At 36.7% G+C, this 27,778-nt stretch overlaps 3 protein-coding genes across 3 annotated transcripts in view; all 3 read right to left on the bottom strand.

The window, feature by feature from the left end:
* LOC117793029 (headcase protein) overlaps positions 1-13,917 on the bottom strand; it is an 88,665-nt gene extending 74,748 nt beyond the window's left edge. Inside the window, 2 exon segments of the mRNA XM_034633399.1 lie at positions 11,974-13,523; positions 13,838-13,917. Coding sequence (XP_034489290.1) covers positions 11,974-13,277 — 1,304 coding nt within the window. The 5' untranslated portion in view covers positions 13,278-13,523; positions 13,838-13,917.
* Positions 13,918-18,388: 4,471 nt separating this feature from the next.
* LOC117792540 (odorant receptor 42b-like) lies at positions 18,389-19,079 on the bottom strand. Its single transcript, XM_034632720.1, has 2 exons — positions 18,931-19,079; positions 18,389-18,872 (listed from the first exon to the last, which is right to left on the bottom strand). Exons 1-2 carry the CDS (start codon positions 19,077-19,079, stop codon positions 18,389-18,391), a joined length of 633 nt encoding a protein of 210 aa, XP_034488611.1.
* A 292-nt stretch (positions 19,080-19,371) lies between these two features.
* Positions 19,372-27,317, bottom strand: LOC117792541 (the record flags this gene model as incomplete). The annotated part of the gene is made up of 3 exons (XM_034632721.1): positions 19,372-19,423; positions 19,639-19,769; positions 27,270-27,317. Coding segments are annotated over 3 exons (231 nt in total), but the record flags the coding sequence as incomplete, so codon positions are not given.
* Between the last annotated feature and the right edge of the window lie 461 nt (positions 27,318-27,778).

The following is a 27,778-nucleotide window of genomic DNA, read 5'->3' on the forward strand; positions in this document are numbered from 1 at the left end:
CAGGGACAACCATGACAACGACAATGCGCAGGAGGAGGAAAGAACAACGTAGTCGTCCTCTTTGCGGTTGTGCTCCATTCCTCCTGCTGTCTGTGCTGGGAATCTGTACTGTACTCTCCCATCCGGTCCTGTCCTGTCTTGTCCTGTTCTGTCCCTACAGCTGCCTCTACTTAGCATGTAAATAATGTGCACAAAAATTATGAATGCAGCTAATTAGCAGCAGGCGGCAAGAGAAGCTCTCCTCTTGGCCGCCTTTGTCTGTGCATGTTGCAGCATGTTGCATATTCATTATGTCATTGAACCATTAAATTGCGCTTAAATGTTCACTGCTCCTCGACTGCTTGCTAGTGCTTTACAATGCCGCGGGGAGCGTTTAACTTAAAGCGTCAACAAATCGTACAGAGATCATCTTCATCTTGGCTGCCACACCCCACCCCCCTCCCCAACATTCGAAACATCCCCAAACTCACACATAAAGCAAAAGTTGCCAACGCCATTTGCTGCGATTTATTGCCTTCCCCTCGCTCTCGAGACGCTTTAACAGCCACTTGACTTACCTGCAATGAAATAAGGTGAGAAAATATATATAGAAGGATTTATAAAAAAGCAGCTGCGATTATTATAAGATAAATAACTATAGTACATTTTGTTTGGTATGGTTAAGTTTAAGTCGAAGTAGCAATTTTAAGTTACAAATTGCAATTTTAAATCGGTTCTAGTATTCAACTTAGAAACTGATCTGTATTAAATAATAATAAGTAAATTAATCAATTTTGATTTTGCCAGAGTATTTTCAGAGATCACTTTAAGAAATTGGTTAAAACTATTATTAAATCGATTTTTGGCAAGTATTTGAAATGCAGCAAATTATGTAGACATTTTCGTATTAAAGGAATTTTTTAATCTTGTTTCTTCAATGAATCTTAATGATGTAATAATGATAACAATGTATGGCCTGCCCGTCAGTTAGTCACCCTGAACTGACTTTTTTTATAAACAGAGTATAAATTTTTCAACTCTTATTTTCATTTGACTTTTGTCTTTTATATTCATTGAATCTAGAGCCAGACACATGCACACAATGTAAGCACCGTAGGGTGGAGTAATTTTTATAAATGTTGTCCCTATATCATTCATAATACTGGTACTTATTCTTTTGCCTGCAATATTTATGGCCTAGGCCTCTTCTACTTATAAGCTGATAAGACCCTGGGCAGGGCCAAAGCTTCACGAAGATGCACAATGAAATGCCATTGAAGAAGCTGGACAACAACGTCAGAAAAAAAGGGGAAAAATAGCGTCAGCCGTCAGCAGATGCTACCTTAAGATTAAGGCCCAGTTACAAAGCCAACAGCAGCAGAAACCGCATCGTGGCAACGGCTTTTCAAGGCTTTTGTTGATATTTTTACAGAGTGAACTTTTTTTTTTGTATTTTTTTATTTTGTTTTTTGTTAACAGCAATTTTATCGCGTGCATAAACAAGATGTGGACGAGCGGACAGAGAAAAAACGGCTCCAACAACGCGACTTCAACGTCGACTTGTACCGAACTTCGAACTGACTTTCAAGTTTACAAAGTCATGCAACATGGCCATGTGCAACATCATTTCGTTTAATTTTTATTTTTATTTACTTTTTTTTTTTGGTAACTCGTTGATTGTCATTGTTGTTGTTGTTGTTGTTGCTGTCAGCGGCTGTAAAAATTATTGCAGGACATTTGCCAAAATGGCCAAAAGGCGAACTTTTTATTTATTTACGCGGCCGCTTTTCAACATTTATGCAAAGCAATTTCTGTTGTTGTTTTTTGGCACATCAATTAATATAGGCAACAACACACACACACACACAAACACTGAATAATTTCCAGGTCAGCGAAGCCCTGAAAAATGTTATAAATATTTATTTATAGCCATACACATATTTATCAAGCAACAACGTGATATTTTTCTGATATACCCTATGTCTAAGCAATTATGTAAAAAAGGTATGTTGACGTCGAAAGTTAATTGTATATTGTAAAGGATACCTTGTTTTGACCTTTCGGCTAATTTTGAGTTTACTTTGTTTTAACATTAACTCTTGATTCAATAAAGAGTATTTATTTGTCGCTTAATTTTGGCTAGATCATTCTGACTTGTTTTGTACTTTATTTTATTGGCACTTTCTTTCACTTTAGTCGTTTCTCAATTTATGTTCCATTGATTTAAATCTCAGGCTAATGCAATTTTTATGCGCTTTTTTTCCATCGGTTAAATAAAATAAAACTTTATCGACGTCCCAAAAACGAAAGTGTAGCTGAAGTCAAAGTCGAACGGACGCAATAAATGTTGCATTTTTATTATCATTTTTTTCAGTATTTTTTGGTTATTTTTTTTTTGTAGTTTTCGAGGTGCCTGTTGTCAAGCTGGCAGCGGGACGAGTCCCAGGCACACTTGAAAGCCGGAAAGTGAAAGTTACCTTTTAAAAACCGAAACATATGTATGAGTATGCGTCGTATATGGATGGGGATGGGGATGGGAATGGGGACTGTCCGATCGACACGACAGGCTGTGTTAAAGATCTGCTCATATCTTTCATTAACTTTGTCGCTGGGCTGTGCGATAGTTTTTGTTGTTGTTTATTGTATTTTTTTTTTTAATTGAATCAACTGACAATTAAGTGAGGGGCTGCAGTTGCTTCTCTACACTTTTTTTTTTCATTTTGAAAAACATTTTACATTTATTTTTAATTGTTGCTGGCGCCTCACAAAAGTTCAATAAACTGGCAGCGGTTTTTGTATTTGTTACAGCTATATTGCAACTGTTGTTATTGTTATTGTTGCTGTTGCAGTTGCAATAGATACATTGCAATTTTATTTCAACGCCGCCTTTCAACAAGCCGCCAGGCATTAAAAGCCAGCGGCGATCCAACTTCATAGTCAACGGAGCAGCAACGATCATTGCCAGAGCTCATTGGCCTGACTTTTATTATTGTTGTACTTGTTGCAGTTGTTGTTATTATTATTAATTATATCGGTGATTGGGTTGCCAACATTGTAGCAAATTATGGCGTGAGAAAGTCTCTTTTTGTAGGAGTACGAGTTTAGTGTTGATAAAGTTGTCTTCCCATTTGGCCAAATGAAAAGCAATTTTTTAATTGATACTTGAACTTTGCTGGCCAAATGATAAAAGCAGAGTGTTACTTATTTCACATAAGGGCAAAACCCATTTGTTTTATAAAGTACTGATTTTTAATTAATAGCTTTACCATGAAATAAAAGGGATGTCGTTTTTAATATATTTTTAAGGACAACACGATTTCTCTATCAACTGTATATATGTCTCACAATTATAAATACTATCCTTAAATGCACTTTAAATCAGTAATTTAATCCCATTTCTTTGCCGCAGTCATATTTACATATGAAGTCAAACCCCTACGATTATTGACACCTACTCAATCAGAGCTGCGACTCAGTCATTCATTCAGTCAATGAAGCATGATGCCACACCCACCAGGCACTAGTAATCGCACGCCCACAACAATAGCAAAGACAACAACAGCAAAGAGCAAATGAAGCTTAAATTTTAATCGACACTCTGACACCATGATGATGATGATAATGTTGATGATTTTTTTGTCGCCCAAACGCTTGAAGAAGCGCTGAAGGATGCCACATTGTGCGTCCTGTTGCTTGTGGCAAAGACACGGACAAATAGACAGACAGACAGCCAGCCAGTTAGACAGACCGTTTCGACGCGTTCAAAGTCATTTGGTTTTATGATTATTAGCTTGTTTAGTTCACTCTCAAGTAGATGTAGCTATAGCTGTAGCTGAAGCAGTGGCAGTGGCAGGTTGCAAGTAGTTGGGGCAGTGGCAAGTGCAGGGCACTCTTCAATTCCTCTATTTTTTTTCCATTCTGTAGCTGGCGGCAAACATATTCTTTATGCTTATATAATATCTATTTAGTTGCAGTCAGCAAGTGCTTAGATTGCTGTTTGCTGCTTGTTTGTCTCTTGTTTGTTGTTTGTTGTCTGTCTGTCTGTCTGTCGTCTGTTGTTGTCACGACTGATTGCGCTTCTTGTGCGATAACCGTTGCCATTTGTTTCATTCCATCTTTTGCTCATAACAATTTGACGCTTCATGATTTTGATCGGTTTACACAGAGAGAAATGGGGAGATGAAGGGACATATGCTTGGTTCATCTTGACTTTTATGTGAAGTGCTTTTTTCTGAAGCGAGTTTTGTTTAATTGAATAAGTGCCAAGGGAAGGGGCAGGGGAAATGACCAGCAAATGTCAATGGCATTAAAAAAGGAAGAGCATGTCTGTAACTGCAGGCGTTGCATGATGCTTTCTTCTTCTCCTTAAGTGCAACACAATTTTTGTTTTCTTTATTTTTCTGAATTCGAATTAAAATCGCAATACGAGCATGTGGCGTTGATTTGCGAATTTGCTGCGGACCCCAAAATTAAAGTCAGTTCCAAAACAGCATGACGAGGACATAAAATGCGTTACGATTGCCCAGTATTTTTGTTCCCCTTTTTTTTTTTGTGTTGTACTTTTTGGTTGCTTGCAACATTAGCAAGCATAACAATGACTGCAAGTTGCACGAGAGAAGAGCTCAGTTTTATGGCAATAAAAGCAAATTATTTTTACGATGAAGCAGCAAAATAAATACATTCATGTTTCCGTTGTAGTTGTTGCAACGCCAAACGCATTTTAATGTCTGCCCCCAAAAACGGCAGCAAGGGCGTGTCAGTTGTTGATCATCCACCAAATGCTGATGATAATGATGATGATCATGTTGATCCACTGCTGGGGAAAAGGCTACCAAATTTGTTAATCGCTCGAAAGGCATACAAAACATGTTTATGTTTTTACGACTATATCCCAGAATTAAAACAATTACAACAACACACAGACGAACATAAATTGCGGTATTATTAACCAAATATATATATATGGTGAATATCGAGAAAATGAGAAATTGCGATTCCGAAATTCGAGATCATTTCGCAAATTTTGCTGTTGATATTACGGCGAAAATACATCTTAAGGAAAACATACTTTACTCTGTTGTCAAGAAAATATTGCAGAGGGAATACGGAAATATATATACAAATAAAATGTTTTTATTATTTAATATATTCTTAATTTATGTTGTTATATATCTTTACCATTTAAAGGTATTTGAAACATATTTTATTATTATTATAAATACGATAAATCTTTCTTTACATTTACATTTTTCTCGTGCAAACGAAACGTTCTTGAGAAAATAAAAGAATTAGAATTTTCCGCATTTAAATTTTTCATATTATAATAAATCTTTTTGAATATGATAAAACTCGAAGTTTTTGCTATTGTTCCCAATAAAAAAAATTCAGGGTATAAACATAAATATTTTATAGTTTTTGGATAACTAACATTTTATAAAATAAAATTTATGCTCTTCAAAAACTACTAAAGCCAATCGTAAATTTAAAACTCTATTAGCACTCGTAGTTTAACTTCCCCTGTAGAAAGTTTACCAGTTTTATTTTGGCCGAGTTGATCTCAATTAGCCAACATGTAGTCCATGAGTTAACCAAACACCCATTGAATGCACTCTACAACTGATTTATGAGAGTGCACTGTGAGGAGTCGTGCTTTTCTAATTCTCCTTCCTTCTTTCATTCCTTCCCCCACTTCCCCTTGGCATTTGGTAAATGAAAATTGCAACTGTGGTCAAACTAATAAACAAATAGCAGTGGACACACACACACACACACAAAAGGGACGAAAAGCGACACAAATTGCAAATCAAATGCACAGCAATAGACATACACATAGATACACTCTCACACACACGTGGCATTTGCATTGAGATTGCATTGCATTGGGGCATGGGAAAGTGGCAAGCTGAATCGTTTTAATGGATATCAAATAGGGCACAATCAAACAACGCAACTAAAGTGAGTGCTTCTCTACTATGAGTGTGAGTGTGAGTGTGTGTAAGGATTTTGGCATGATGTATTCAGGCTGCTGCATTGTGATGTTGGGTGGCCCACGGGGCAGTGGCAGCCAAACAATTTTGGGTTGCATGCATTTTGCAAAAACCAATACGAGTGTAAGTGTGAGTGCGAGTGTGAGTGCGAATGTGAATACTCGTATGAGTATATGCGTGCCAACACGAGTATATGGCATTTTTTATTCTTTCTCAAAGTCGCTGCTTTCATTTACGAGCCTGGTTTTTACTGTTGCCAGGTTTTCATTTTATTTTTTTATTTCACGTTGCGTTTTTGTGTCTGGCAGCTGCTCGACGGACAACAACAATGGGGCCACAATATTGATTGCAATTTCAGCTTGCAGCGTGGCAACTGCGTCGACTCTGACGACAGAGGTCGACTCGGAGCCTGATTCTGTCCCTGGATCTGGCTCTGGGTCTGGGTCTGCGAATGAGACTGGGCCTGAGTCTGGGACAGGGTCTGGGCCTCGCCTCGTTTGGCTCGTACAAAAGCCTAAAAGCATACACACACATACACACAATGAGCAGACAGATAAACACAGCACACACACACACTGTAAAGGAGACGCTGGCTTATAGCCAACAACATGATGGGGCACAGGAAGCAAACGGAGTGTGTGCTGCAAAATGCTGAGCCAAGTGAAGCCTTTCAAGTTACCAAAGCCTGCAACATACATATGTATGTAGATATACATATGAATGAGTGTGTGTGGTGTTGTTGCAGCTGCTGGTGGGTGTATATGTAGTTATAGATGTGTATGTGTTTGTGTGTGATGAAGTTTGCCCTGGCATTGTCTGTTGGCAATGAAAATGCGACTAGTGCACAATAAGAAAGGGGGGAACAGCAGAGGGAGGAGCAGAGGGAGGAGCAGAGGGAGGAGCAGGGAGAGGAGGCAACTGACGACGTGTGTGTGTGTGTGGCGTAGGCGCAGGCAGACAATACATACAGATATATGTATATAGATATATGTAGATAAGAATACATGAACCCAAAAGGTGTCTCTGCATTTATGTGTAACAAATTGAATAGCTCATGAAATTCTCCTTTCGCTAAGCAGTGATTTTTGCATGTGTTTTTAATAAAACAATTTAAAAGAAATAAATAGGATAATAAATAGGAAAATTATGTGACCTGCATATATTTGAATTTATTTTTACTCTTTAATACTTACTAAAAATCAAATAAAATGATATTTATTAATAATGTAATTGTAATTTCAGTGGTGTTATTCGTATAGCCCTCGGTGTATATTTAAAGTATCATAGGGAACTACATCTTTCTCCAGTCCTGCTGGGTATTTTTATGCCTAAAAGTATTTAGTCACACGTGTGTGTGGGATTTAGTCCACCTATATACATTTGTGTGTGTGTGTGTTTATGTGTGTGGTGCGTGTGTTTTTGGCAAAGATTACATTAATAGCTGTTGCGGTCAGGTGTGGGAAGAGTAGTAAGGGGATCCCATTGCAATGCATATTTGATTTCATTTTGAATAAACTTCTCCCACACATCGTGTAAGCCGAGATTTATTTCGTATTTTTTATTTACTGTTAAGGAGTGTGCCTGTGCATTAATTTTAAGGGATTCGAACTTAGAATATTATGGTCATGGTCTTTTATTCATATTAACTAGTTTCTAATATTTTTCTCAAAGTTTGCTAAGATCTTTTGGTAAACATCAATCCCCTACAACTGTTGATCGCCCCTAGATATCTAAAAGACCATTTCATTTCATGCTTCGCTGCCTTCGGCTCTTTATAACTTGTTTTTATTTTTTTAATAACATAAAATATATATGTACATATATGCTGGTGGTGTCGTAATAAAAAGATCCTATTCTAATTCTTTACACTTAAACAAATTTCACAATAACAACAATTGATGTAATGGCAATTTGCTTCCGCAATATTAAAAATTATACATATTACATTATAGATTTTATGCTTCAAGTCTAGACGACAGTTTTGGTACGTGCTCAATTAGTGCTATATGAATACACATTCATATTTGTATTTATTCGTATTTTGTATTTGAATAACACCCCCAATAAGATTTCAACGATTGCTAGCAAATTTTCAAATTACATCTGTCGTTTGTTGCAAACTACGCGACTTGCGACAACATTTCATAATTTTTACTACATATTATTAATAAATATATACAACTTGGCATATGTATATATTTAAGTTATGGTTTTAGATAGATTTGGCGAGTCTAATATGTCCGGAGCACGCCTCAGTCTCTGGCCATAACCACCGACAACTACAAAAGTCGTGCGAAAGCTGTAAATATTTCATAATACCCAATAAACATAGGGTATACTGTCTGCCTACTTGATATGTAACATAATTTCCAAGGGTACCCCATTCGAATTCCAAATACTTTTTAAGGGTTTACAAAAACAAGAAAAAAAATAATTAGGAAAAATAATTTAGAAAACAAAGAAATGGACGAAAAGTAAAGGATTCTTAAATTAGGATATTAAAATAACAAAATATCTTTACTTAACTTGACTTTACTAATTTTTGTCTTCCCAATTTTTTTTCCTTATTTTTATTTCCTAATTACAATATTCCCAATTTTGGACTTTAATAATTTTTATCTTTCGAATATTTTATTTCCTAATTTAGTTTTGTTTTCCCAATTTTTATTTACAAATTTTTGTATTCTCAGTACTATTTTTCGACATATGGGCAATCGATTCAAAGCATTAGCTATTTTACGATAGTACGTGGTATACCGCAGTCGATTCGTTGGAAGCGTGCACATACTTTTCACACTAAAGCCGTCATTCGCGACGATAAAAACAAAAACGTAGACACTTTGTAAGTGATGTTTTTTTTTTTTTATTGTGTATTATTTATTATTTTGTTGCTACTTTTGTTGCTGGTTCTAAAATGCAGCTATTCTCGGCTGGGCGGCAAATGGCGTGCCTTACACAATTTATATGCAATTGTGCGCGACTTGTTATTGTTATTGTTTTTGTTTTTTTATTTTTGCTTTTGTTATTTTTCCCTTTTTGCGCTCGCAAAAGTTCGGAAACAAAATGCGCAATTGAATACTATTTTGGCGAATGCAGGATGAAAGCAAAGGAATGGGAGCGAGATGAAGCATAGACAGCGGCAATAGTAGATAGATTAAACATGTGGGTGTAAAAAAGATAGCCTGTCATTTGCATTTGATGTTAAATGTACATATGTATGTATATGAAATTGAATGTAAAAGAGGGGCGGTGTAGGCTGAAAAACATAGACCGTGACTAACCACGACAGTGGGGGGCATAAATCATTTGCAGACAAAACAAAAACAGCGAGAGAGAGAGAAATCTTAAAGATATTGTTGTTTTTGTTGCTGTTTTACTCCAAACAGGAAGAGCTTTCTGCAAAAAGTTTGCTTTAGGCAGCGAAAGAGCAGCGCAAAATAAAAATCATAAAAACAAACGCCCAAACAGTGCCCAAGAAAAAGAAATACACACACACACAAACAATCACATAAAATGAATCTTAACCTTGACATTGAACAATGAATACATAAAGAAAATGCCGGCAAACATGTTACATGTGTATAAGAGAGAGAAAGGGAGACAAAATGTCTGTGTATGTGTGTGCGTGTGCGTGGAGTGAGGCGCTTAGACATTCGCAGCAGCTTTGAAAGAGAATTTAATATATGCTAAAGATAGAAATTGAAAGTAAGAAGAAGAAATGCTTAAAAATTATTTGTTTATCATCAAAACAAAACGAAAAAGAAACAGGAATATTTGACGCGTGTGACGCTAAAAATAGCAAACCAAAATAAATTTAACAAAACAAAAAAAAACGAGATAAAAGTTTTTTTATGAATTAAAAACAGCCGGTTTATTTTTTATGATAAGAGCAATGCATAACAAACAATGTGCATGGCATGAAGAGGCGAAACGCGCAAAAACAGCAACTGAAAGAGAGCAGAAACTGTTCGCTCACAGATGAAAATTAAATCAGAAGAGAAGAGAAGAGACGAGCAAATCACAGCAAAGAATGAAAAAAAAAGCACCAAAGCTGAAAACAACAACAAATGCGAGCACAAAATAAAAACAAATATCACGGCCTTGAGAACTGGAAAAAAAGTTAAGCACAAAACAATCTCACATATACATATGTAGATATATATATGTATGTATGTAGATGCGCCTTAGAAGGAATTAGAAGTTTCTGTTGTTGTTCTTCTTCTTCTTATTGTTGTTTTTGATATTCATCGAGGGTTGCGCATACCAAAAAGCACTTGAGAGAGAAACGAAGAAAAGGAAAGCGTTATCTCGGCTAAATATTCGGCACAGGCTCAAGTTCGGAACCAAAAGTACTCAACTCAAGGGAGGGGGAATCAAGAGAGGATCAAACTATGTATAGAAGAAGAAGCAATAGAAATCAACAAGAAATAAAAGCAAAGAGGGCCGCAAACAAAAACACAAATACACGATCTAATTTTTTGTTCCTCTTCTACTCTTTGCTTCATCTTGTTGCTTGTACACAGATTAGGTTTGTGTGTGTGTATGTGTGTTTTTATCGAGCTGGAATAAATTTTAATGTGCTTGACGACGCGTTTTGCCTTTGAAACGGAAATATTAAAATTGGGCATAACGAAAATAAAAGAATATTTATAAAATATGTACATATGTATGTATGTATGTGCCTGAGTTATGTTTATACATGTGTTGATCATTTCTTATATGATGCATGTGTCAGAGCAAATCTTCAATCTTCGCCTGCAATTGCGGCACTGAAGCGCTGGAGGAGGGGGTGAAGGAGGAGGAGGCAAGGAGCAAAAGCAAACCTTGACCCAAAGTCGTGGATAAAAACACACAACAGATAAAGCAAAGGCAAACCAAAGAGAGCACAAAATATAAACACATACATACATACATATTAAACTGAATTCAATAAAAGTGAAACTCGTAATACAAGTACACTCAAACACATACACGCATACCATATACATATGTATGTTTGTACATTTGTATACTAAATAATAAATATGCGACCAAAAAGGAAATAACAAGCAGAATGTGCAAAAGCACAAAAAAAACGCGAGAAGAATGAATGCGGCAGCGTCGCGACGTCGTCGTCGCTGCAGCGAGAAAGATCAGCGTAGAAAGATAACGAGAGTCAAAAAGAGTGAGTGATCAAGTCAGAGAGAGAGAGAGAGAGAGAAGATTGTATGGAGTCAGTTTGTCTGCTTAATTTGCATAATTCATTTGAACTTCCTTAAAATATATTTAGCCAACAAAAAAAATACTAATTTATATTAATATAAATACTAAATATTTGCAAATATTGAATAAATTAATCAGTTTCATTTTTTTTCTCAGCTGTTCAGTCGAAGAAAGAGAGGGAAGAATCGTTGTCGAGTTTTGGGCATAAAGGAAATATCAAGGTTATATAAGCGATGCGTTGCGACGGCGTAAAGCCAACAACAAACAATTGTTTAAAAAACACTCGGCAACAAATTGCATTAAATAATTAATATTTTGTTCAAATAACTCTCAGATATAAGATCATTTATGATAAGATTTTTAAGCTGATTTTTTTTTCGGAAAATTCTAAGAACGTTGGCATCAAAAAATATATATATATTTTTTTAAAAATATATATTAAAAATATTTACATTTTTTTTTTAACATTTTTTAACTTAGTTTTGTTCTGTAGTGTATCTGAAAATATATTTCTTTTTTTTTCAGCTTTATTTTAATAAATGTACAAATATTGAAATATTGACATTGGCCACATGTTGGAAAATTTGGCGACTGACAAATCTAAAGGCGACACACATTCAAAGATAGATAGATAGAAGATAGATAGATATATTAAGAAAGAGAGGGAGAAAGTGTGTCTGTGTGTGTGAGAGAGGGAGAGAGAGAACTTACTTAACTTACTTAGAAGATAGATAGATATATGATAGATAGATAGATATATTAAGACAGAGTGTCTGTGTGAGAGAGAGAGAGAGAGAGAACTTACCGCACGCGCTCTGAATATAATTCGACTTCTTTGTTCTTCTGCTGTTGTACGAGTTGTTGCTGATCGTAGCTGGCCAATGGCTTAAAGTTGCTGATGTTGGCCAAAGCTGGCAACTGTGCTACCTGTTGTTGTTGTGGTTTCTGTTGTGGTTGTTGTTGCTGCTGTGGTGGCAAGAGACTTTTGGCCAGGCCTAAACCGTTGTGCTGCAGCAGCAAGCTGCTGGGAAAGCCGTTGTTGCTGTTGTTGTTGTTGCAGTTGATTGTTGCTGGCAGCTGCAATTGCTGCTGCATCTGCAACTGTTGCTGCTGTTGCACGGGAGAGAGCGATATGTCCGCGCTAGATGGAGAACTGGAGCCGCTGGAAGAGAGGCTGCCACCACGATTACGCAAATCGAGACCCAGCAAATTGTTGTTGTTGCTGTTGTGGTTGTTGTTGTTGTTGCTGCTCATGAGAATATTGCTCAAGGTGGCAGCAGCACTCGGTTGCAATATGTTGCTGACAGCATTGTTGTTGCCAACAGAATTGTTGCTGTTGCCGTTGTTGTTGTTGTGTGGCAAGCCGGAGCCAATGACACCCACATTTGGATTGGGCGTCAAGTTGCCAGCAACATTTGCATTTAAAGCTGTTAAAGCGGCAGCCTGTTTCGAATTGTTGTTGTTGTTGTTATTGCTGTTGTTGCGATTACGCTTCTTTTTGGCCTTCTTCTTGTCATCATCCTCGCTGATGTTGCCGTTGCTGTTGCCGTTGTTGTTGCTGTTGCTGTTGCCATTTAACGGTCTTGTGTTGTAGCAGACGCCGTGTGGCAGCCACTCGAGATCCTTGCGCAGCTGCCCCCTGCCGCACTTGCAGCTGCAACTCTTGGCCACCAGATCGTAGCCCTTCTTCGTCCACAGCTGCTGCAGTCGCTGCCGCTCGGACCAACTGCGCGCTCGGGCGCTGCTGCTCTTCAGTTGCTGCAACACCCCCGCCTCCCACTGCTCGAAGCAGTCGCGGTGCATGTACTGGCCGACGTTGCAGTTCTCGTTGTTGCACAGCACACGCACACACTCCGCCAGCCCTGGTTCGTCCAGGGCGATGAGCGCGTCCAGTTTGCCACATTCGCCGTTGGGATAGCAGCAGCGCTGCAACTGCACACCGTTCACATTTACCGTTTGTTGCATTGGCGCCATATTTGCGGCAGTTGTTGTTGTGACAGTCGAAAAATGCAACAATTGCTGTTGTTGTTGCTGCTGCTGCTCTTCTGCCCGATGTTGTTGTTGCTGCTGCTGCTGAGAGTTGCCGCTGCTGCTGCGACGCGGCGCCATAAATGTTGCACGTGTTTTTCTTCTAAAGAAATTTCTAGGGTATTTTTTTTTAAGATTTCCGTTTAAGAATCAGCAACTTGTTTAAGCATCTTTATTTTTTTTTCATTGTAAAGTTTTTTACTGTGTATAAAAAGTTTTGTTTTTTTAATTCTTGGTTTTTATTTCTTTGTAAATTGCAGTCTATTTATTGATTTGTTTTTTGATATTTCTATATTTATACCTGAGCTGAGTTTACAACGCACGTTTCTAGTATCAAAAAAAATTTATCAAGTCTTGAGTTTTATTTATTTTTGTGTATTTTTTTACATGTTTGCTTTTTGTTTTTGCACACACACAGCGAAAAATTGTTTTTTGTTTTTACTATTACTATTGTCTAACGGCGACGCGGCGCCGGTTTTGTTTATGTTTTTAAACTGCACTTTTTTTTTAATTTATTGATATATTTATATTTGTTGAGCAGGAATAAATATAATAATTTTTATATAAAACGTTTTCGTTTCAGTTTCCGTTTCTATGTTCTTCGCTTCTTTTGCATTTTTTCGCTTTGCCTTTATGCCTACTTCTCCAATTCAGTATTGTCAGTCGGCGAAGAGCGATGCAAAAAACACAACCAACCAGATCAAAAGCGAAATTCCAACTAACGAAACGAACGGTACACACGAAGGCACGAACACCAAAACGAGGAACAACAAACTGAAACTGAAATTCAAAACACACACACACACGAACATACACACACAAACGCTGCTGGCAGAGCGAACATGCGAACATATTAATGTTGCTGTTGTTGTTGTTGGTGGGTGGGATGGATGGGATAAAGCCGTTGCGACGTCGACTGAAGTTCGATTCGAACCTCAGCTGAACAGCGCAGCCAACGCTTATGCTGTGACGCTGGCAGCGAAGCTGTAAAGTTTTTTCTTCTATTTTTTTGTTGTTGTTAAGGGTGGGTGGGTGCTGGGGTGGTTTGGTTGGCTGATTTTCACTTTCCACCACCACCGAAATTGTAACCGAGGAAAATGCTTGTTTTTCATTTGAGGAAAATTCGCTTAGGTTTTGGCGCTAAAAACTCCTACGTATTGTATGCTGGTAGGGGTGAAATGGTGTTCATGTTTTCTTGGGGGTTGGTTGGTGGAGCGCAAAAGCAGTACAGAAGATGCGAGAGAGGGAGATAGAAGTAGCAATAATGTTCAAGCAAATTCACTTTCAATGCTGTTCGAACAAAACGCATCGCAAATCGTTTCCCCTCCAACGTGTTGGACTGCGCTGTGCAATACGAAGCTCGACAGAGCTTGACAGCCAACTTGTATGATAGGAGTATGAACTTCTCTCTGTGTGTGCGTGTGTGTGTGAGGCAAAAAAGCCGGCAAAACAATCAACAGAGCGCGTAAACAGGGTTGTCGAGTCGTATAAAAGTTACAGTGCGATATTTGCAAATAATAATTATTTTGTTTAGTTTTATTAATTTGATATTGTGTACATTTTTTTTACTTATATAAAATGTACACACATACATATGTACATACATAAAAACAATGCTTGTCAATTTACAATCATCACACATACATACACTCTCTTTTTCTGTTTTGTTTCCATTTCTTACTAGAATCGACGTCCCACTTGTCTACAAGCACCGTCAATTCTCTACATAAACCAAAAATGCACAAATGCTTAAACATTTATGAATACATCTATAGGTGTACATACATACAAAAAAACATACATCAAATACATATATATGCACATAAACACAATGAAACACGAACAGCAATAATAAAAGAGGCATAAAAAACAAGGCGAAGAGGCAGAAAACATCAGAAACGAGTCGAAAACGCGCGAATCGAGTCGACCTCTTTGATACACTGCAAAAGCATTGCACACAGTATCATGCAATATCTGATAAACGAATGTGCACAGATGAAGTTCTGAATTAAATCTTAACTACATAAATTATATTCTACATATGTATGTGCATATATATTTTATGTTAATTGTGCATTCTAAGAATTCACATTTATTTTCATTTAAAGGGTGTTCATTGATCTTTATGGTTGACTTTTAGCTTTTGATATCGCTGTTCTCTCTGTTGTGCTCTTCACATCATCGACTGCTCTTATATATTTGCATGTATGTTGTATGTATGTATGTACATACGCATACGTCGTATATACATACATGCATGCATGTGTTTGTATGTATATGAATGTTGTTTCCCTTATGGAAAGTCCTGTATTAAAACCAAAAGCTGCGCGTGTTGCGAAAAAAAGAAAACAAAAAAATAAGGGCACGTGTAGGATGGCGTTTAAAATTAAAATAAATACATAAATTCAATACATATCTTATATTAATATAAATATATACAATAGTACGATATTTTTAAATATTTATTGTACTAATACATATGCATATTGAATCCCACAATTATAAATATCTATACTTACATATGTACATATCTAAACTATACATACAATGTAAATTTTTACAGTAAGTGAAGAAAAAGTTTTGACAAACAAAAAGTATTATTGAATATTGTTGTTTATTTAATAGTTTTAAAAATTGTTCAGCTCTTCGGATCACATTGTTCTTTAAGAATTTGTTTTTTGTGAGTGAAAATAAAAATACTTCGTACTTTTTACTTATAATACATATATAATATCACTTATTTTTATATATTTTTAATGGTTAAACAAAAAATGAGGAATATGAAAATATTAAAAAAGGAAAAGGAAAGAAAAAATTTTAATTTTTAACATAGCTTTTATTATAATAATTTATTTATTAAAAGTTATTTATAATCGATATCATGCCTTATGTCGTCAAATCAAAACATCCTAGAACTTTTTTAATATTCGATCCATGTAAGCTTTACCTCTATCGTTGTTTTTATAACTCTCTTTTTTCGATGCAATACAATTTTTTTTTCTATAATTGATTGTTCGATTGAGATCTGGAGGTTTTTATCGGAAGTTGCAAGATAAGCCTATTATAACAGGTGTAAATTTCTGAATTGCTGCTGTACGAAGACATTAGTGGTACACTGTTAAGCGCGCAGTGTGAAGACTTTGATGTTGATATTCCTTCTTCTGCAGTCTTATAACAGGCATGTGTGTGTGGATTTCTTATAGGATTCGAAGACGAAGGACTCGGCAGAAAGTCAAGGTCCAACTGGCAAGTCAAACTGCGTAGTTCTTAGCCACCTTTTGTTGTTCTACCTGCGATCTACAGAGGTGATCGAGGAACACGAGAGGGGAGAAGGCAGCTCTGATATAATAATTAAGTCAGGTAGGCAGATCGTTCAGCCATTGCGTAATAAGTTCGACAGTGAAGATATGTCAGTGTGTGTGTGTGTGTGTTGTTATTCTAGTTGAAAGGATCGAGAATGGCAAAGGAGAGTGAGACAAAAGAGAACAAAGAGCAGAGGCGTCAGAGGAGGAAGTTGGAATTGAGACTAGTTTGCAGAAGAGGGAATATTTTTATTGTGTGCTTTGCACTGACCTAATTTTAATGACCAGACTTGCCGACAGAGAAATGTAATAAGAAGCAGCAGAAAATAAAATAAGAAGAAGCAAAAAAAAATAAAAATAAAATGATGATGAAGACAAAGACGAAGAAGAAGGAAGAGTTTTGCAGCCCTGGGGGCTGTTGCCATATATTTTTTTTTAGCTTTAGCTGCGCGACGACGACACGCATCAACTTTAATTTTCATAATTAATGGCAAGTAAAGGCTGTACAGGGCCCGAGGGTAAACGGGGAGAGTTGCCATAAATAAACGTCGAGATTTTTGGACTAAACATGTGCCCAGACTTTGACACGTCATGGGGCAACACCATATAGAAATAATAATGCCCAAGACTTCCTGTTTTGCGTGTGAAAGCGTGGCCAAGTTAAACACACATTACTTAGTCCTAAAAGAAGCAACTCTGCGGTTCCTAAGATCTTCACAGATACTCAAACTTTAACAAAAAAAAAAAAAAAAAATTTGAATATTTACGCCAGAGAAATCAAGTCATCGTTATTCGGTGGTGGCAGCCACAAGCCGACCCCCCTTAACTCCCGCTCCTAAGGTTCGGCAAAAGCTGTAGCTTCAGGTCCTGAGGGTGTGTCAGTGGTACACAACAGATGCAAAGCCACCTCGCCCATACCCTACCCTTCCCCACCACCCCCTCCGCTGCTCTGCTCTGTGTTGAGCGCAAAACACATCCCGGTATTATTTGTAATTACCCATACTCCCACATTTATCCAATCGGAAGCAACTTTGAAACCCAAAATAGGGTTTGAAATTTTCATGCTGGCATGACAACCACTGCCACATAACGGTGCCCAGTCTACCACATAATATATATGTACATAAATATATATATGTATAAAGTTATATGAAAACACTTATATACTTACATAGAGCCATGTATGCGGGTCTTTATGGCACAGCTGAGACCGAAGGGTGTCGTAATTTCGTTTGTCAAATATAACTCAAACTCCATTTTGTTCCAGTTGAAAATTGATGAGTTGGAGTTTCGTTTCGGTTTTATCATGGGCTTGGGCGCTTTTGTCCTGCCCCAGGTTAGAGGATTTTGTGGCAACAATGGCGGGCGGCATTGACGTCTCTTTTGCAGTCTCCCAATGTCAGTCTACGCGTATTTACATACATATGTAAGAGAAATGAAGTCAGCACTCGCAATGAGCATATGGCCTATATATCAGCATATGGAGTAGATCCACGGCGTATTCGTATAATCGAATTCCTATTTGCATGTGTCAGTTTAAGAAATCGCTTTAAAATCGACTTGAACGTTTACAAGACAACTCTAAACTTTACAGGGTATACAAAATATTTAAAACTATGTTTGTGCACCTCAAGAAATGTTGTTTAAAAGTCTCAACTTGATTTTTATGGAATGAGAAAATATGTATTGCCATAAAAAATATTATACCATAGGGAATTTGACGCCGATCTTCTTGAAAAATTTATTTCTACTTTTCATTTTTATTTGCTATTCAATAAAAAAATTTAAGTGTTTTTAGTGTGCAATGTGCATTACTACGATTTAACTTTATTGATACTACAAATTGTATAAAATTCCACAATTAAATTGCTACTTTTGTATGAAATGTATTCATTTGATTTCTTCGAATATATTCATTTGTTTTACGAACGTTATTAGCGAGAACGCCATCTTGACCATCTTAAAATGAAATAATTTCATTAGGAAATACAATCTAATGAATATTGATGATCTTACTTGACTGTAGGTGGCCAGGCAGATTGGTAGAACTCCTCCGCCCATAAATCGAATAGGCTGTTGGGCATTATGAATAAAATGTTTAAGGGCTGAAGTATAACGACGTTCCGCACCGATCCAATTCGAGTGAAATATGGTCAGGGAAAGTTTATTGCAATCCTCAAAAATCTGATCGCAGGTGAGGCAAATGGGAAATGATTGTAGGACACAGGTTGCCATATACCAAGTCAATGAGAGAGCAGTTAGGAAGTTGGCAAAGAACATCAGATTTATCAGAGTACAGGCCAGGACAAATCCCATTGCAGTAAATTGAACAAACAGCGAACTTGAGATGACAGGTCGCATATTAGCGCAGTATCTATAATAATGCATATATATTAATAACCAGGCTTTACTATAATTTATTTTCTGATTACTCGAGAATTAATTTATGATCCATGATGCAGAGCACAAGCTCCTCGTAATTATCTTCCTCGTTGCTATCCAGATCATTTCTCAAGATTTCCACTCGTTGAATAAGCAACTTCATATGTTCCCGCACAGTGAGGCCAAAAATAAAGGGCATACAATCCACGAAAATACAACAGGAGATGCCAGTTGACAAAAGTACAAACTCAATGAGAGAAGCAATCCATAAGTTGCGTTTACTCTCATGCCAGTCCAATAGGGGAATGTATATATTGAATGGAACATGTCCCGATAATACCGAGCTAATCAACATTAAGGTAGGAGTCATCAGATATGCCACAACATATAACATAGTAAAAATTTTACAGCGATTAACCAATTTGTTAATCTGCAAACGTTCCTCATATTTAGTACAACGTTTGTACATTATTTCCAGCATATCCTTCGCTTTATCGATCCTCCAACAATTTAATACCAAAATTATCACTTTTATTCCGCAAGCTGGCAGATTAAAGAACATTGCCAGAGTTCCCAATAGTTCAGCTGGTGTTATATTATTAATATTCTTTAGAAAAGCTAGCACAAATGCGATCGGCAGATATACTTCTAGAATAGTCAAAACCGTGAGGCTCCATAGATAAAATATATTTCGGTATTTTTCATTTTGTTCGGGCAGCGGTTTTAAGCCCATAATTGCCAAGCCGTATTCAACGTACTTGTAAGCATACTGAGATCCAAAAAATCGTTCAGCCTTTAGCTTTTCATGATTATAATTATAATTATCGATCACCATTTTTACTTCTTCTCCATATACTTTTTTCTTCTTTGTTTTTTCTCTTAAGTTCGCCTCGTTAGATGAAAAAAATTAGACTAAAATATCAGAGGCCAATTTCTTTTATTTATAGGTTTTTAGAGCCATTTTTGTAGGTACAGTTTTATTTAATTATAGGACCTGAGTTTTATGAGTCTAAGCTATAATAAATATTTGATTGTGGAAAAAAAATGGAAATTAATTTGTGGTATGATTTGCATTTTTTTAAATGCATTTTTTTCATTTGCTGCATTTATAAGTCGGGTTAAGCATTTATTTGTTATAAGACAGGGTATATTTATTCTAGATAAATGGCGAATAAGGGTAGAAGGAGATTCCATCAACCCAAAACTATGTCTATATATTAATCAACCAAAATAATTTTTCTTTCCAGATCTTAATTATTATTTTTTTATTTTTCTCCTACTCCTAAATTGTCGATTAAAGTAAAATTCTATTTACCACACTGAATTTGTTTTACAACTTTGTATACATAAATGAGTAATCGAGTATATACACAGGGTATATAAATTTCCTAAAGTGAAAGTGAAAGAGATGGGAAATTTTGAGCTGAAATTTCATTTGTCCTTTGCGCCTCCATCGCACTTGCGATGAGAGAGACAGAGAGAGAGAGAGAAAGAGAGTGCTAGGCAAGGAGAAGGAGATGCAGACGAAGGCGAAGGCGAATACAAGGAATTCGAGGCGCACGCACTTTTTCGGGGGTATTTTTTATGGCAGCATATATACATACCTACGTACATAAGTGTGTACATAAGTGAAGTGTGCGTTGAACACTGTAACACAAATACAGGGTGTCGCAGTAGGCTAATAAAACGGTTCTAATATTTATATCCATGACAACTGACAACTAAAAACTAACTCCGCCCACACAATTATTGCAGGACTCCTAACATGGCAAGACTTTGGTAAACCTCTGATAAAGTTCTGGAAAATTACTGACAGATGACTTAAGTAAAGATACATCTTCCAGTAAAAATATATAAAAAAGACAACTTATAAATAAGACCTAAATTGTTTGATTTGATACGCAGTAGGATAAAATGTCTGATGTACCCAAAAGAAAAATGAAAGTCGCACAAAGATAAAATGGCGTAAAATTGTTAGTTAGTTGATTAAAACTTGCTACGGAAATAAAAACTTACGACTTACAAAAATTTGAATTACAACTTTTATATGATCTTAAGGCAAATTCTAGTTTAGGTAAAGATAATTATTTTTCAGATGTATCTAAAGATTTATATCAAATTTTTAGTATAGACTCTAGTTAATGATTTAACTTTGTACAGCTATTTATTTGGTAAATATTTTAATCGATGTTGCTGACTGTGAATATTATTTTTCAATGAGTCCTAATCTTCATGAATTATTCAATTGATTATAGTCCTTTGTAAGTAGTCATATTTTGTCAGAGTCATTGCTTGAATATTAAATCGAAAATTATGGACTTCTTTCTCTACAATTTTACTTTGGCTTGTTTCCTACAATTTTATATTAGTTCCTTCCCCCAAACGGCTTAATTGATTGGGAGTCGTTTTATAAACGATTTACTTGTGTATGTAAATTTTCGATTAGGAATCTAAAATTGTAGTAGTAATATCTCTAGAGTTATGTAGTATTTTCTCGATTATAATGAAAATTATTGAAGCTTACTTTACAATATTTGAAATAAATATGTTTTTTAATGGAAATATGTATATGGAAAAATTGCTAATTAAAAGGTTATGAGCTAGAAAAGGACTAAAATAGCTGTCATCAAAAAACTTAATGACGTTTAGCTTGAACTGAAAATTTACGTGGGCTTTGAACATGACAAGGATTCATTTTGAATCTGGAAATGGAATAAATACAAGATTGTCAGCTAACTGAAAAGGGCAAATTCTAACCGCTGTTATCGTGCCACAACAGGGCTAAAAGAGTGGGAAGCTCTGCACATATGTATGTACATAAAGGATGTAAATACATATGTGCATGTAATACAATAATAATGTAATTTTCACTAACACGCTGACCTTCAACATAATTTTGCTGTCAGGGTTAGAGCCAAAAACGAAGCAAAACGGAAAAGAGGCAAAAGCCGAAAAAGAAGTGTGGCAAAAGCTAAAAGTACATAAGTACACACAGATACATAAGTGCATACATACATTCATATATATTAAGCATGTCTGCTGCATAATCCATACACGGGCTACACACACACACACACACACATGCATAGGTAATCATTTTGTAGGTGTGTGCGTGCAATTTTATAACATGAAACTGAAATTTGCTGCATGAAAACGAAATTTGCAGCATGCTGCAAAATTGAACGAAGCAACGCGTCTGCGACGCTGCGTCGCTGTTGTTGCAGTTGGGTTTGAGGCATGCGCGCGCATTGCAAATGCTTAGGACTTAGCTGCCATGCAACATAACTCCAACTCCAACAACAACAACAACTTTGCTCTTGGCAGCGCTCTCGCTGTCAGCGTCGGCGTCGGCGTCGGCGTCGCTGTCGCTGCCGTCAGACATTTTCAAGTGCAAGTCCAAGGGCAACTGCAACAAGAATGGAATGCGACGGCGACGTCGACGTCGCTGCGTTGGCGTTGCTGTTTGACGCTGAAACTGACGTTGACGCTGGCGTCGGCGTCGGCGTTGACGTTGCTGCCTTCCAGAACCTGCTGTCTGCTCTCCAGACCTTGAAAGCAACTTCGTGTTCTGCTCGCATGTTGTATATACTCTCACTACCACCACTATATATACTCAGACACACACATACGTGTACACTTGCATACTTGCACTCTCTATTACGTACATAGCTGCATTTGTATTAGTTTGCACATTTTCTGTTTTATCACCATTTCTATGGCTCTTTTTTCTTTATCTCTCTTTTCTTTTTGTTTTTTTTTTTGTTTTGCAAGCCAAGGACTGCAGAAGTTTGGAAAAAGTGTGAGTGGAAGGGGGCGTAGAAGAGAGTGTGAAGAGTGTAAGGTGAAAAACGAATAATGCTGATGTATTTCTTCTTCTTCTCTCCATTTTTTGAGTGGGCAGCGACGTCGTAGAACTGGCTCTTCTGCTGCTGCTATTGCTGCTTCTGCTGCTTCATCTTCTTCTACTGCTTTTGCCGTCACTCTTCGCTCTTCTGTCCACTTTTTGACATTTCGCCCACTTTTTCCTGTTCTTCCGGTTTTTGTTTTGTGTGCTTTCCTGTTTTCGACCCATAATCCTGTCCCGTGCCGACGCGTCGTCCCTGGCGCTGCCATCTTCTGCTTATGTAATGCCAAAAACGTGTTCTCCGCTTCAGGCTTTGTGACAACATTTCTATGTACGGATTCAGAAATTGAATGAATTTCATTTCATGATTTACGTATTTATGTACTTACATACATACACGATGCATCTGATGACTAAAAGATACAAATGAATTTTTTTTTAAATAAATGTATCGTCAAGACTTTGTATGTTCTAATTGTAAACGTCAGTTGGGGTATGATATTCCCTTTACCCTGATCATATGCATTTCAGCTAGCTTTAATTATGATATAATTCCCATTACATCATAATATGTATAAAAAAAAAATATTTTGATTTGAGGCGGGTAATTTTTTTTATTATTCAAAGGAAATTAAATATTCTCTTAACTCTACAAATTGATTTTGATTGAAATTCGAGTCAGTGATATTATTTTTATAATTAATTTGATTGAAATATTACTGTTCTTTAGAAAAGAATTTAGGCCACATTTATGCCAAACCTTAGAGTCTTTAATTATGTTATAATAATTGCAGAAAAAAGAGTTTTGCGTGTTTTTTTTTGTTTTAACATTTTGGCATTAAAATCTCAATAAAAAAAACCATACTCGGTACTTTTGCGCAAATGGTATGATATAATAAAAATTCAAATAATGTCGCAGAAATGAAGTGAAATGATCAGTAAAAGTAAATAAATAAAAATATTAAATCTAAAAATATGTGAATTATTAGGGTGATTCATATAATTATGTACGTAAGATTCTAGAATATTTATGTAAGCTGTTACAGTAAAATGTTCTAGTTTTCAATGGACAGTTCTTAAGAAAATGTAATACTATCTCCAGGACAAGTATCGAACTGCCGTTTATTATCTAATAAAATTAAATCAAATTATGTCCCAGGCTTTCATTTACATAAAACTGAAATTGACAAATACGTATTTTATTTTTAAAAGCATAGAAGCTGTCTGATTCGAGAACAGACTCGAAAGTGGTTATATTTTCATTTCGTCTATGTATCTTTGCTGTTGACTCTTTTGTTGGACCTCCTGCACGATGCTGTTTTATGGCATTATCTATGCTAATGCTTTCCGCTGCCCAAACTCCAATGAAAGTTGGCAGCAAACACGTGGTATCAAAAATTGTACCCAAAATCCGTGGGCCATAAATAAACCTCAATCGCAACGGTCGCAACCCAGGCAACACCCGGTCGGTCTACACCTACCTCAGTCCACAGACAACTTTACAACAAAACAAAGCACAACACGACGCAAACTCGCATAGGAACTTCTTCTGGATAGAACCCAAAGCCCAAGCCCGAACCCGAACCCGAACCCGAACCCAAACCCAAACTCATATCCAAAACCAAAGCCAAACCCAAACTCAGACCATGTTGAGCACAAACTCAAACCAAAGGCCAACCGACAATCGACAACGATGTGCGCATAAAACATAAAACATAAAACATAAAACATACTGGCAGCACAAAGGGCAGCCCCCCAATGTGGCAAGCGGGAGGTGCTGGACTCTCTCACAGCGCCGACGCAGTGGCTCTCTAGTGGCATCCACCACCGAATGCGACTGACAACTCCGCCTCGACCATGCCCCCGTGCCCTCGTGCTCCTCCCGCCCATCTACATACATATTTATGCACACAATTCGCAATACGCGTGTCGCTCTCTCGACCGAAATGCTGCTCCGCGCCTCCCGGCGCTGCTGTTGCAGTCGTTCATGCCACATGCGGCAACAACAACTTTCCACGTTCTTGATCGTGAATTTTCTATGCTACTGGGCCTTGAAACCTTGACAAAACGAAAAAGAAAACGCAAAAAAAAAAACTGCTGTACTCGCATACACCACAACAAAGGGAGGAGGGGCAGGGCGGGAGGTAGGGATTGGGGGGTTTGGGGCGGCAACGCTGGAAGTTGGAGTTGCCGCATTACGTCAGTGCCACAAAAGTCAAAGTAAAAGGGAAACTCGTCTCCACTGCGGAGTTTTAATGTCACTTTGCTGTGCCTGGCTATAGATACAGATACAACTCTACAGATACTTCAGTACGTTATTGTGTGTGTGTGTGTGTGTATGTGCGATTGTGTCGTGTTGGCATGGAAAACATTTTGCTGTCGTTTTTCTTTGGCAGTTCTTTTGGCATGCCTCTCTTGTTGTTTTCCGCTGCTTTGGATTTCCTGCCAGTTATTTGGCTTCGTCGCGCAGTTTTCAGCCTGTTACTCCCCCTCGATTCTGGCCAAGACTTTGCTTGTGGCTTGGCCGAGGTCGCGTTGGTGTACGAATATCTATGTGTGTGTGTGTGTGTGTGGGACAAGGTGTTTCATGTTGTTAATGGCCCTATGCGGTTTGGATGCCTGCCTTTATATTTTTCTGTATTTTTTTGCACATCCCATATCGGTTTTTTTCTCCTTTATTTTCAACTCCTTTTGCCAATTTGCGTTGCTGCCAAAAGAAAAACGAAATTACAGTCAGGCTGTGTCTTATTTGTTTTTACTGCGCAGATACATAGATTCTGTTTGCCATTTGTATGCGTAGATACATTTGTATCTACATCCAGTTTGTATACTGTGGTCGCCTTAGTTGAGTCATCACTGTTGTTGGTATTGGGGTATGCTTACATTTGGCCAATAGAAATCAAATTGCTTATTTTGTGGTCTTTTGCTCGGGTAGCTTTATCTACTTAAGGCATAGGATCCGATAATATGACACAACATAAAATTAATATGATCAATTCACCATACACGAAAATGAATATATACCGAATTTAAATTATTTCTTTAAGTTTTAATTTATATGCTAAAAAATATATGAATTCTTTATGTTTATATTATTAAATTGTCTGATTTAATTTTTGAGCTTGTAAACAAAAAATTATATTTGTTGATATAGCGAATATGATATTTTCCTGTGTTTTTTTTTTGTTTGTGATTTTTTTAAGTAGGGTTGTATTGATTGAATTTTACAGCTTAAAAAAAAGAATTCCATGATTTTCGAATCTATTAATTTAATTCTTAAATTTTAATAAAAGTTTAGTAAATAAATATGTTGACTACTCAAAACTGTCATAAGTACAGGATATTTATCGGTACATCACTCTACACTACATTGTTGTCAACAAATTTTTTTCCAACATAGATATATTTTTTTAAAGTGATGATAAGTCATAATATTTATATATATTTTTTTGTACATTAAAGCACGTCTATACACCTTTAAAAAAGGTATAGCTATCTGGAATAACTGTTAATAAGTAATTTGCTTTGTCTCTTTGATTCTTTCTTTCTCTCTCTCTCTCTCTCTCTCTGTCGCTCTTTATCTAATCTATTTTGAGCCACGTCAGCCGTTTGAATGGCTTTTCCTTTGTTTTTTTGCGGCAATTGAAAAGGAAAGTGCCCCACACAAATGTTTGTGTGTATTGAGCCAACCCCCACATAGACATGAATGATATGAACATATATTTAATACATATATAAATGTCACATACAAGCACATAAATTTTTGGAGCTCCACCCATTGAAAGAATTCGCAACTTTTGGCGTATATTTTTGCCAATTTTCATTTTAATTGAAAATTCTGAACTGCATTATTATGTAGATAATAATGACTGTGTATCTGTGTGTGTATGTGGCGTCACAGCGGCTTAACAGATTAATTGCATGCCTCTTAACCACAATTCCAACTCGAATATAACTCTCTCTGTCTTTGTCTCTCTCCCTGATTTATATGTGCGTTGTTCCCAATTCCCGATCCTCCAATTGGCATGCAAAAATAACTTTTCACATTGTCATGCAATTTTTGCGACTTGCCACGACTGCAACTACATGCAACATTGCAATTGTTTGTCAACCATGGACCGTTACATCCGCTGAAATTGGATTAATGCGCCTCGTTGGCTTCACCATACAACAACTCCGGCTTCAACTCCAACTCCGGACTGCACATTGCCCATTGGCCGAGTTTTGCAGAAGACACCGCGACCGTTGATCACAATTTTCCATGTCCATTTAACCCTTGTTGCATGTGCAGGGCCAAATGCAATTAGACCATGACTGGTAGGTGCCACTGTGTGGAGTTCTTTACAGCAGCAAATCTACTCGACAGTTAAATACTTGCTAAACAAAAATAGCAAATATAACAAATAAATAAAATACTATTCGATCTCTGCTTAAAAAAATGTTGCACACATTTGTTGTTGTTGTATTATGACTAGTGCCCTAAATTATAAGTATAATCTTACTTGTAGCCCTAGAAAGTGCAGAATAAATAAAAAATTAATAAATAATCAATAAATAATTAATAAATAAGAACCAAGTAATATATGTATATAGTTTATATTGAAATTCCCCCCTCTGCCTGTTACATACATTGCCACATAATTATAGTACTTTTATACCGGGTATAGAAAGTGAAACCTGTCATGACTTGTGGCACAGAGAATGAATAAAAGTTTCCCACAGGATTGAGTAGTTGGTCTGCTACTTATTACCCCTTTTTTTTTTGGCGAACCAATTAGATTAATTTGCTTTAATTCTGGATTTCATAACAATAACAATACAATGTGACCGCGGTTTCTTATGCAATGCCTAGATCTTCGTCTTTTCCCCTTTGTGACCCATAAAAAACATAAATCAACACATCCGCTCAAATTCTAGGAACCGCCCAGTAGCTACAACAGCACCACCAACAACAAAAGCTCTCTGTCTATTTCATTATAGTCAAGTCGAAACAAAATTGTTATTCATTAAAAATAAATAAAAAGCTGTTGTCGTTGGCCTTTTGGGGGTCTCCA

Source organism: Drosophila innubila (assembly GCF_004354385.1).
Source record: "Drosophila innubila isolate TH190305 chromosome 3R unlocalized genomic scaffold, UK_Dinn_1.0 2_E_3R, whole genome shotgun sequence".
NCBI classification, from domain to species: Eukaryota; Metazoa; Arthropoda; class Insecta; order Diptera; family Drosophilidae; genus Drosophila; species Drosophila innubila.